Genomic DNA, 12,269 nt, shown 5'->3' with positions numbered 1-12,269 from the left:
TTCCAACGAAAGAAACTCTGTTTTTCAAATTTTCACGTTTACTTTTTAGAGTGAGTACCATAATGAAAACAAAGTGACAAGAACCGGATGTGCCCTCTCACCTTAAAACCATTCACACACCGCAGAGGAAACATAAAACAATGGTGCCTAGCAATGGACAGCAGGCGGCGCTCACCCTGAAGAAACAGAGGCAAGTGAACCAAGGCCCTCAGCTGCCCCAGCTGACTGTCGGACAGTTTCAAGCATGTGAAAACAGAAGAGTATATTCAAAAACAAACATGGTCAACTATGAAGAGAAAACCAACAGTAACAGATGCAGAAATGACGTGCGTGCCAGAGTCATGTATGACAGGACATCAAAAGCTGAGGGCCTGGGCTGGAGAGAAGGCTCAGGAGTTAAGAGCACTGGTTGTTCTCCCAGAAGACCTAGGTTTGATTCCCAGTACCCACATGGCAGCTCACACCTGTCTGTAACTCTAGGCCTTCTTCTGATCTCCATGGGTACTGGGCCTATAAATGGCACATAGACATATCTGTACACAAAGCACCCAAACACATAAAATACATTTAAAAATTACTCTGAGGCTATCAGGTCAGGGTGCACTGTTGGTTGGCACGCGTTGGGCTTAAACCCTAATCTGAGGCTATCAGGTCAGGGTGCACTGTTTGCTGGCACACACTGGGATTAAGCCCTAATCTGAGGCTAACAGGTCAGGGTGCACAGTTTGCTGGCACACACTGGGATTAAGCCCTAATCTGAGGCTATCAGATCAGGGTACACTATCTGCCTGGCACACACTAGGATTAAGCCCTAGGACCATAACAAAGTATATGTTTTGGCAGAAATATCAAACAGCTACTATGAGACAAATACAGACATACGCTAAGCAAGAATACAGAAGACATTTCAAAATTCTTCAACTGAACATTCAGAGATGAAAATAAGCTATTTTTAAAAAGCAGTATGGGTCTGACATGGGCCCTCTGCATACATGTGATGGATGTCAGCTTGGTGTTCCTGTGGGACTCCGAACACTGGGAGTGGTGGTGTCTCTGGCCCTTTCGCCTGCTCTGGGGTCCCTTTTCCTCCTATTGGGTTGCCTTGTCCAGACTCAATATGAGGGGAGGTGCCTACTCTTATTACAACTTAATGTGTCATGTTTGGCTGATATTCCTGAGAGGTCTCTTTTCTGAATGGAACGGATTAGTAGGCTGGGGGGAGAGGAAAGGTGAGGGACTGGGAGGAAGAAGGGGAAATTGTGATGGCATGTAAAATATGGGAGAAAAAATTTTTAATTTTTGAAAAAATAGAGTAGTAAATCTTTTTAAAAAATATTTATTTATTAATTTATTATATGTATATAGTGTTCTACCTGCATGTACACGTTCAGGCCAGAAGAGGGCGCCAGATCTCATTGTAGATGGCTGTGAACCACCATGTGATTGCTGGGAATTGAACTCAGGACCTCTGGAAGAGCAGACAGTGCTCTTAACCTCTGAGCCATCTCTCCCTGACAGTGACTCTTAAGGCAGCGACTTTAGAAACTATTTCAAATAAGATGAGTCACAGATAAGAAATAACACTATTTGAATAGGCATCGTATTTTCAATGCTCCACAATGACAGGGTCTCATGGAGTAACTCACCATGTGGATTGATGCACACTTTTGTTTGTTAGACTGGAGCCTGAAAAAGTAATTTTTTGTTTTGTTTTGTTTTTTAAAGATTTACTTTTTTGGAAGTCAGGCAGCAATGGCTCATGCCTTTAATCCCAGCACTTGGGAGGCAGAAGCAGGTGGATCTCTGAGTTCAAGGTCAGCCTGGTCTACAAAGCAAGTCCAGGACAGCCAAGGCTACACAGAGAAACCCTGTCTCAAAAAACCAAAAAACAAAACAAAACAAAAAATTACTCTTTTGGGCTGGAGAGATGGCTCAGCAGTTAAGAGCACTGGCTGCTCCAGAGGACCTAAGTTCGAGTGTCTGTGTGTGCATGTGTGTCTCTGTGTGTGCGCGTGCATGCCTGCCTGCGTGTGCGTGCATGCCTGTGCCAGCCAGTGTCCTCAGGTCAGAAGAAAGCATCCGGTTCACTGCAACTGGAGTTAATGGGTGGTTGTGAGCTTTGATGTGGGAATTGGGAACCAACCCAGAGACTCTGCAACAAGTGGCTGGTCTTAACTGCTGAGTCAGCTCTCTGCTCCCTGCCTTGTTTTTTGAGACAGGATTCCCTCACTGGGACCTGAGGCTCACCAACTAGGTAGGCTGGCCGGCCTGTGCCCAGAGCCCCTTCTGTCTCCACAGCACAGGGCTTTCCGTGCTTCATCCGGCTAACCCACGTGGCCACGAGACTCCAAACTCAGGTCCTCATGCTTGTCTCTACAGCCCCCACAGTTTCAATTCCATCGATTTTTTTGTGGACTATTAGTATACTGCCCAGGCCAACCATAAAGTCTTCAATTAAGTGACCCCCATGCCTCAGCCTCTGGAGTAAAGGCTATGCCAATGGCCCCAGTTTAACTGTTCAATATTAAATCCTCCTCATTCGAATTTGATACAGATACAGAGACACACATGTACACACATACACACACGAAATATGTGAATATATAATTATAAATGATTTAATAAATAGTTACAGCTTATGATGGACCTCTATGTTTCTATCTCGCTGCTCACTTGAGCAGACCACCACGCTTAGCTACATGAAGCACGGAGGGGAGCATCTCTGTTTAACACAGGCTGTTCATTTAAAGCATCACTATAACGTCTAAGGGACAAAAAGATGCTGGTGTGGAGACGAGCATCTTTGATCCCAGCTCTCGGGGGCAGAGGTAGGTGAGTGTCTGTGAATTTGAGACCAGCCTGGTGTATGCAGGGAATTCCAGGACAGCCAGACTACACAGTGAGACTCTGCCTCAAACACACACACACACACTCACACATACTCGCACATACATACACACTTGCTTAACACACATACAGTTATTACTAGTTCGTACTAAGTACATTTATCTGTTCTTGTAGAGATGAGGTCATCTGCCGTAGCCCAGGCTAGCCCGGGAGCTGTGTTCTTCCTTCCTCAGGCTCCTGAGTGATAGGATCCCAGCCATGTTCTAAGCACTGCAACTCCAAGCCAAAATGATTATGGCAGCCAATTTGTTTTGTTTTGTTTTTCAAGACAGGTTTTCTCTGTGTAGTCCTGACTGTCCTGGAAGTCACGCAGAGACTAGGCTGGCCTTGAACTTACAGAGACCCACCTGCCTCTGCCTCCCGAGTGTTGGGATTAAAGGCATGCACCACACACGGCGATAGTCAGGTATTTTAAAAGTAAAGAGCTACCACCAAGTGATACCACATAATTCAGAGAACATGCTCTGGAGAAGACCTTAGATTGTCGGACTTCAGGAAGAGCACGAAGCTGCAGAGCAGTGAAAATGTCCTTTCAACTGTCCTGTCAGACAGAGAGGGGTCACCTATTGACTCAACAGACACGAGGAAAACAGCACGGGCAGCTACAGTGACACACAGGGACAGTTAGGTCAGCTAGGCCATCCTGCAGCACAGGCAACCACAGTAGCAGGCAGGGTTGCAGCACCGAGAAGAGACAGTCACCGGGTGTCCTGGAACTCCCCTTTGGGAGCCGCAGCCAGCTCATCGGTGGACTCTGTCTCTTTCATCAGCTGTTTTTTCCTCTCCCAACTGAGTCTTGCATTTACCTAGCTTTTTATTGGTGGAAGAGAGTGGAACGTTCTCCATTCCCAGATTTGAAACGTGCATTCCTGCAGTGGCTCTTGAGAGAGATTTGGCAGCACTCCGGGACTGCTGGACATTCGGGATAGAGTGCGCAGTCAGCGATTTGGGCTCAAAGTCAGAGATGCCATTCTCCAGCACAGTTCCTGTCCGGGAAACAGAACAGGGGGTTACAGCACAGTGCGGACGAGCTACCTGAGCCAGCCTCAGTACAGAGAGAAAGCAGGCAAAAAGTCAGACAAAACCACGCCTGTTAAAAAGACTGCTAGCTTCCACAAGCTGCAATGAAGAAAAAAGTTTTAAATGTCTCAGAGGGGGAAAAAGATTTAAAAGCTTCAGAGCAGAGAAAGGGCAGAATTGGAAAATGAAAAGAAAGTGCATATGCAGTACACTGGAATCTAGTGGTTATCTTTGGTTTGGTTTGTTTGCAGTCAGTTTTTTTTTTTCCCTTTGCATCTTTTAAAAAAACAATATGTAAATTAACCAATAAAAGAACAGCTAAAAAGCAGAGTAAAATTCTTACATCAACATTACATTTATAATACCATGAATACTAAAGCACAGGGAACAAGATTAGTAAGAAGTAATTTTTAAATTTTTAAAATATTATGTTTATTTCCTTTATTATTTTGTGTATATGCGTTTTTTACCTGCATATGCAAGCAGTGCCCTCGAAGACTAGAAGAGAGTGTCAGATCCCTGGTACTTGGGGTATAGATGGCTGTGAGCCACAGCATGCGTGTGGGGATCAAACCTGGTCCTACGCAAGACCCTTAACCAAAGACCCTTCAATCCCGCCCCACCTCAAAAATAAGTTAATTTTTCTTTTTGTTTTTTCTTGGGCGGGGAGGTGGGGATGGGGGGAAGGTCTGTCTACATAGCCTTGGCTGTCCTGGAATTCCCTATGTAGACCAGGTTGGCCTCCAACTCACAGAGATCTGCCTATGCCTCTGAAGTGCCAGGGCTGAAAGTATGCACCATTATGCCGAGCTTCCAAATAAGTTTTTGTTTTTATTTTTCGACACAGGGCTTCTCTGTGTAATAGCCCTGGCTATCCTATAACTCTCTTTGTAGACCAGGCTGGCCTCGAACTCAGTGTCCGCCTGCCTCTGCCTCCTGAGTGCTGGGATTAAAGGCATGAGCTACCATGCCAGGCCCAAATAAGTTGTTTTTAAAAGAGAAACATTCTCAGTTTCTCCTCAGCTCTTAGCAAAATTGTTAACAAAGAAATACACAAAACACATAGATTTCTAACTATTAACTAACCGTAGCTCTTTATTTGAGGAGAAATGTAGAGAGGCTGCAGAGACGGCTGCACGGCTAAGAACACTGGCTGCTCTTTCAGAAGCTCAGAGTCCGTTCCCAGCAAGTCTATGGCAGCTCACAACCACCTGTAACTCCTGTACCCTCTTCTGGATTCACTGGGCATCAGGCACACATATGGTGCACAGATATACACACAAGCAAAATACCTATACATATAAAATAAATCAATCTAAAAAACCAATTTTAATAAAGAAAACAAATACAGGACTATAAAAATAATCTTTGCCGGGTGGTGGTGCACACCTTTAATCTCAGCACTTGGAAGGCAGAGCCAGGTGTCTCTCTGTGAGTTCAAAGGCAGCCTGGTCTACAAAGTAAGTCTGAGACAGGCTGGGCTACACAGAGAAACCCTGTCTAAGAAAAACAAAAAAACAAAACAAAACAAAAGTTTAAAAAAGACCCACAAAAATCTAGTTACCAGTAAAGCTATGATTACAGTTTATTATTACATATTCTTAAAATATTTCTGCCTTTTTTCTTTCTATATTGAAGACCGCGCAAATGATTCATCCCACACTGTGCTCTACAGCACCATCCTTAGACAGGACCAGTGCCAGAGACTGATGTCTGACTGACACTCCTCATGTGTTACCATCATTGTTTTCTTTAAGAATTCTATCAGATCTTAAAAAATCTTTAGAGCCCGGTGTGGTGGCACACAGCTTTAATCCTAGCACTCAGGAGGAGGAGGCAGGTGGATCTCTGTGAGCTCAAGATCAGCCTGGTCTACAGAGTGAGTCCAAGACAGCCAGAGCTATACAGAGAAACTGTGTGTGTGTGTGTGTGTGTGTGTGTGTGTGTGTGTGTGTGTGTGTGTAAGAAAGACCTTTAAAAAGTCGCTCTCCTATGTCCAACTACTAAGGCTCCCTTCTGTTACTCAATGTCAGAAGTGTTGGCACCACAAACTCTAAGAGAAAAATTTGAGACAAAGAAATAGGAATTCTATATTTTAAGGTCTTTGGTAAGTTATTAAACATGAACTCTTCCATACAATAGATAACAACAACTATAAGGTAAAAGATCAATTATACTTAATGTAATGATAAGTGTCTTACCCAGGAGACCCGCCTTCCCCCCCCCCCCTCAGTACTTTCTGAGTGACTCAACTTTCCCCAAGTCTCTTACTATACTCACCAGTTCTATCCAGTGTATCTGGTGTGGCAAACTCAGGGTCTTCCAGTTCTCTGGCGTCTATTGAAAGTGTCTCCAAACCTTCACTGAGCGAGTCCACAGACTCAGCATCGTTGATGGCACCATTAACATGGTAACCATTAACGCCACCTTTCTCTGAAGATGCAGGCTGGTCCTCCTGAGTGGGGTACCGACTTCCTGAAGTCTGGGGCACTGGTACCTGCTTCTAATGCAGGTTTGGGTTTGCTTTTCTTCTTTTTGTTCTAAGGTTATCAAAGATTTGAAAAAAGAAAAAAGAACAAAGAGCAGGCTCTCCAGTGCAACCAACCCCAGCTGCAGGAAGAACAGTGTTACCAATTCTGCACACATTTCTCTAGGAAGTGAAGATAATTTTGTTTATGTTGGACCAATGACAAAAACATGTTACCATGCAAAGCTGTATCCTGAACGAACTCAAAATAAACAAAATATTTTTTATAGCAAAACCTATCTTAAGCAAAATAAGAAGTAAAAAAAGTCTAATTATGTATTTAAAGTGAAATATAAACAGAGCTCTAAACAATCACAATAACCAACAGAAAAAAATATAATCTATAAATAACTGAACGAATCATAACCTCAGTCCAATAATTGACAAATAATGAAACCTGAACTGCTATACAGTTTTTCACCTACTAGAATAGCAAAGGTCAAAGAGTGTAAACACAAAAGGTCACTGGTTCCACTCAGCAGATCGCTTTGACCGCTTTGGAAACAGCGGGCATCTTCATAAACACTAGCGTGAGTGCGAATCTAGTAATGCTTTTGAAACTTACAAATGCACAAACCTTTCAACCAGCAATTCTAATACTAGCAAGCAATTTATCCTTGCCAGGACTAGCAAATGTATAAAGATTATTCATTGTAGCACTGTTATATTAATATTAATAAAGACTAGAAACCATGCAAATGTAGATCAGAAGTAGACTTACACATTCCAGGATCTATTATACGGAATGTGCAAAGAAGAAAATATATATTCGTAATTGTTTAGATACTAAAGTGTCTTGGAAGCTACATAAGAAATTAATGAAAGCTTTGTGCTGTAGCCCTAGGTTTGAGCCCAATGCCAAAAACAAAACTAAACAAAAAACCGAAAAACTAAATAAGTAACTGGGGGCACCCAGTGGCCAGAGAAGAGATGGGATAAAGTTGTTTAGGGTACTGGGCACTAACATTTATACCTTTGAAATTTGAACCATGTGGATAAAAAAAAAAAAAAGTCCGCCTTTGTTTTAGCAGCAGGCAGCTCCACTAGCAGTACCTAACTCTTTTGCTCCTGAGGCTGAGCAGATAAACCCAGTCGGTTCTCAACCCTCTCATGCCCTTCTCGTCGATGGCCTGACAGCAGGGTGACTCCTGAGCCGCCTTCAGTCTCCTCTCTTTTACCCTGCTTTCTCCCAGGTGAGCAGCCATGTGTTGACCCTACCATCCAGGGCACATTATTAGTAGCATAATCCCTTCTTATTAGGCTAACCCTGACTCTTAGCGCCAGCGGCTGAGCACTGGAGATTGCCAAGCTAAATCTATTTTTCTTTCTCCAGATTTTAAGAAAATTGTATGCTATCTCATATATATATATACACATATATACATATATATATATATATTTGTACATATACATATATACCTTTTCAACTATGTGTATATCATGTGTTTTTTTATATTCTGAGGTCAGTAAATGAAGGCACTGGTGTTTCCTTGAACACTTGCAGCCATGTATGGTGAGTTCAATCAGCGAAACAGTTAAACACGAAGTGCAGCCGGCATAGAAAGCATGACGAGAACCTGAGTATGGTATTACATGCCTCTGGGGAAAAAATTCTCAAAAGTTAATAAACCAAACTTGTTGCAGGACAGTCAGGGCTACTCAGAGACACCCCCGTCTCAAAAAAAAAAAAACAAAACAAAACAAAACAAACCAGCCAGGCGTTGTGGCACACGCCTTTAATCCCAGCACTTGGGAGGCAGAGGCAGGCGGATCACTGTGAGTTCGAGGCCAGCGTGGTCTACAAAGTGAGTCCAGGACAGCCAAGGTTACACAGAGAAACCCTGTCTCAGAAAACCAAAAATAAATAAACAAATCAAAAAAAAAAAAAAAAAAAAAAAAAAAAAAAAAAACCAAAACCAAACCAAGCAACCAAAAAGAAAAAATGCCAGGCACGGTGGCACACGCCTTTAATCCCAGCACTCAGGAGGCAGAGGCAGGTGGATCGCTGTGAGTTCGAGGCCAGCGTGGTCTACAAAGTGAGTCCAGGATAGCCAAGGCTACACAGAGAAACCCTGTCTCAAAAAAAAAAAAAAAAAAAAAAGTAAATAAAAAAATAAAGCCAAACCTGGCTTGGTCAAGAAATCTTTTCAGAGCTGGCAAGACGTCCCAGTGTTAAAGGCTCTGGTCACACAAGCCTGGCAACTTGAATCTAATACCTGCAATCCAGGGTAGAAGGTAACCAGCTGCCCAAAGCTCAACTCCGCACCGCGGCACTAACACACATGTGATATCTGTTTTGATTTTGAGGTTTTTTATTTGTTTGTTTTTTGAGACAGGGTTTCTCTGAGTAGCCCTGCCTGTCCTGGACTCACTTTGTAGACCAGGCTGGCCTCGAATTCACAGAGATCCGCCTGCCTCTGCCTCCCCAGTGCTGGGATTACAGGCGTGCGCCACCGCCGCCTGTTCAGATGTAAAGTTCTTACAGAAGCAAAAGCTGCCAGGTGGCCATAAGTGAGAACTCAGGACGCCTGGAGACCACCAAGGCTGCTGACTGAAAATCTAAACTGTTTTAGCTAATCTAGGGAACAAATCCTGTGGTCACCTTCCCCAGGGCACTGGGCTGTCTCTGACAGCTGGCTTGCGTCCACTCTTGGCTAGAGCACTCCCAGCAACTGCTCAGCAAACATAACTGGTTTCTGCCTTCAACCACAGAGAGCATGCTGTGTAATGCTCAGAAACAGCAGCTCTTGATGTCAAAAACTGCATCTCTGAGATGGTAGTCAGAAGACATGCAAGCCCCTTTTCTTTAGAATATTATAGGATGTATGGGCGAGATGGCCGTGACATGCCACCCCACTGACCACCAGGGCAGATTTGGCTCATCTGGTTGGCTAGACAGGTGCGCCCCTCTGCCCTCACTGCTGTGTGCGCCCCTCTGTTCCTCTGCTGGAACTTTCAAACAAGCTCTTAAGTATTGTCAAATACTCTTTAAAGCCCCCTTTAAAATTATGTGGAGTGCTTTGCCTTAATGTTTGTCTGTGCACCATGCATGCACCTAACGCCTGTCCTCATGTAAGTCTATGCTCCATGCATGCACCTAACGCCTGTCCTCACGTATGTCTGTGCACCATGCATGCACCTAACGCCTGTCCTCACGTATGTCTGTGCACCATGCATGCACCTAACGCCTGTCCTCACGTATGTCTGTGCACCATGCATGCACCTAACGCCTGTCCTCATGTATGTCTATGCTCCATGCATGCACCTAACGCCTGTCCTCACGTATCTCTGTGCTCCATGCATGCACCTAACGCCTGTCCTCACGTATGTCTGTGCTCCATGCATGCACCTAACGCCTGTCCTCATGTAAGTCTATGCTCATGCATGCACCTAACGCCTGTCCTCATGTAGTCTATGCTCCATGCATGCACCTAACGCCTGTCCTCACGTATGTCTGTGCACCATGCGTGCACCTAACGCCTGTCCTCACGTATGTCTGTGCACCATGCGTGCACCTAACGCCTGTCCTCACGTATGTCTGTGCACCATGCATGCACCTAACGCCTGTCCTCATGTAAGTCTATGCTCCATGCATGCACCTAACGCCTGTCCTCATGTAAGTCTATGCTCCATGCATGCACCTAACGCCTGTCCTCACGTATGTCTGTGCTCCATGCATGCACCTAACGCCTGTCCTCACGTATGTCTGTGCTCCATGCATGCACCTAACGCCTGTCCTCATGTAAGTCTATGCTCCATGCATGCACCTAACGCCTGTCCTCACGTATGTCTATGCACCATGCATGCACCTAACGCCTGTCCTCATGTAAGTCTATGCTCCATGCATGCACCTAACGCCTGTCCTCACGTATGTCTATGCTCCATGCATGCACCTAACGCCTGTCCTCACGTATGTCTGTGCACCATGCATGCACCTAACGCCTGTCCTCACGTATGTCTGTGCTCCATGCATGCACCTAACGCCTGTCCTCACGTATGTCTGTGCACCATGCATGCACCTAACGCCTGTCCTCATGTAAGTCTATGCTCCATGCATGCACCTAACGCCTGTCCTCATGTAAGTCTATGCTCCATGCATGCACCTAACGCCTGTCCTCATGTAAGTCTGTGCTCCATGCATGCACCTAACGCCTGTCCTCACGTATGTCTGTGCTCCATGCATGCACCTAACGCCTGTCCTCATGTAAGTCTATGCTCCATGCATGCACCTAACGCCTGTCCTCACGTATGTCTGTGCTCCATGCATGCACCTAACGCCTGTCCTCACGTATGTCTGTGCACCATGCATGCACCTAACGCCTGTCCTCACGTATGTCTGTGCACCATGCGTGCACCTAACGCCTGTCCTCACGTATGTCTGTGCACCATGCATGCACCTAACGCCTGTCCTCACGTATGTCTGTGCACCATGCATGCACCTAACGCCTGTCCTCATGTAAGTCTATGCTCCATGCATGCACCTAACGCCTGTCCTCATGTAAGTCCTATGCTCCATGCATGCACCTACGCCTGTCCTCACGTATGTCTGTGCTCCATGCATGCACCTAACGCCTGTCCTCACGTATGTCTGTGCTCCATGCATGCACCTAACGCCTGTCCTCATGTAAGTCTATGCTCCATGCATGCACCTAACGCCTGTCCTCACGTATGTCTGTGCACCATGCGTGCACCTAACGCCTGTCCTCACGTATGTCTGTGCTCCATGCATGCACCTAACGCCTGTCCTCACGTATGTCTGTGCACCATGCATGCACCTAACGCCTGTCCTCATGTAAGTCTATGCTCCATGCATGCACCTAACGCCTGTCCTCACGTATGTCTGTGCACCATGCATGCACCTAACGCCTGTCCTCACGTATGTCTATGCACCATGCATGCACCTATTGCCTAGGGAGGTCAAAGAGGTCGAGATCCCTTGGAACTGGGGTTGCAGACGGGGAGCCACCACGTGGGTGCTGGCACCTCACCCAGGTCCTCTGGAAGACCACTATGCTACTTTTACCTGCTCAGCCATCTTGCCAACCCCTGCAGCCCACTTAAAACACAATATAAATACCATGCTCTTACATGCAGTGGCCTTTACCTTTTTCTTGCCTGTCACTACCCATTCTTTGAGCACTTCACTGGCACTCCCTGAAAAAGAAATCAAAGAGAGGTTTCCTCTTCTGCCGCCACACACAGGTCAAGAAGGAGTCAGTGCATTTCCTAAGGGCTGGATGCTGAGCCGAGGCAGCTGTGCCACGTGTCTGCTACCCTAGCCTAGTGAGATCTGCTTCTGGTCAGACACATCTGAGTACAGAGTCTTTACCCAAGGCTGCCATCTTCTCCCTGCAGGCTAGATCACCTTCACTGTGGCATCTGGGAAGAGCTGCATCCCACACCAGACCCAATCCCAACAGTGTAAAGAAGACATGACGGCAGAGAGAAACCGTATAGTAGTCAACCTTGTTTGCCCTATACTTGCAAACTCAGGAAGATGCAACAGGGAGCCCTGACCTGATACCACTGTTCAAAGGCAAAGCAGCCCCAAGTCAAGTTTTTTCAAACAAGTTATATGGAGAGAAGCTTAAAGACCCTTACTAACTCTGTGGTGTAAGGAGGGAACAAGGCCGCCTCGTCCTCCACCGGACATGCGGAAACATAAGGAAACTGAACTTATGCATTTGAGTTGCCTGCTAGGATCCAAACTAAATCTAAGTGGCATTTGCAAATAAATGCTGAGTCCTCGGTCATCTGCCCCTGGCCACTAAATCATTCCTTTCATCAGTCTCTTAAATTCCCTTGTCCAGTTCCA

The 12,269-nt window shown here is 45.6% G+C and overlaps 1 protein-coding gene across 1 annotated transcript in view; it reads right to left on the bottom strand.

Annotated features, from left to right (window-relative positions):
- The window catches only part of Spats2 (spermatogenesis associated serine rich 2), a 71,706-nt gene that overhangs the window by 21,918 nt on the left and 37,519 nt on the right, over nucleotides 1–12,269 (bottom strand). Inside the window, 4 exon segments of the mRNA XM_051160326.1 lie at nucleotides 3,714–3,893; nucleotides 6,208–6,391; nucleotides 6,393–6,467; nucleotides 11,559–11,608. Of these exon segments, the coding sequence (XP_051016283.1) occupies nucleotides 3,714–3,893; nucleotides 6,208–6,391; nucleotides 6,393–6,467; nucleotides 11,559–11,608 (489 nt within the window).

Source organism: Acomys russatus, chromosome 17, assembly GCF_903995435.1.
Source record: "Acomys russatus chromosome 17, mAcoRus1.1, whole genome shotgun sequence".
Taxonomy (NCBI): domain Eukaryota; kingdom Metazoa; phylum Chordata; class Mammalia; order Rodentia; family Muridae; genus Acomys; species Acomys russatus.
Note: the sequence above shows the minus strand (reverse complement) of the source record. Positions and strands in the feature narration are given on the sequence as shown.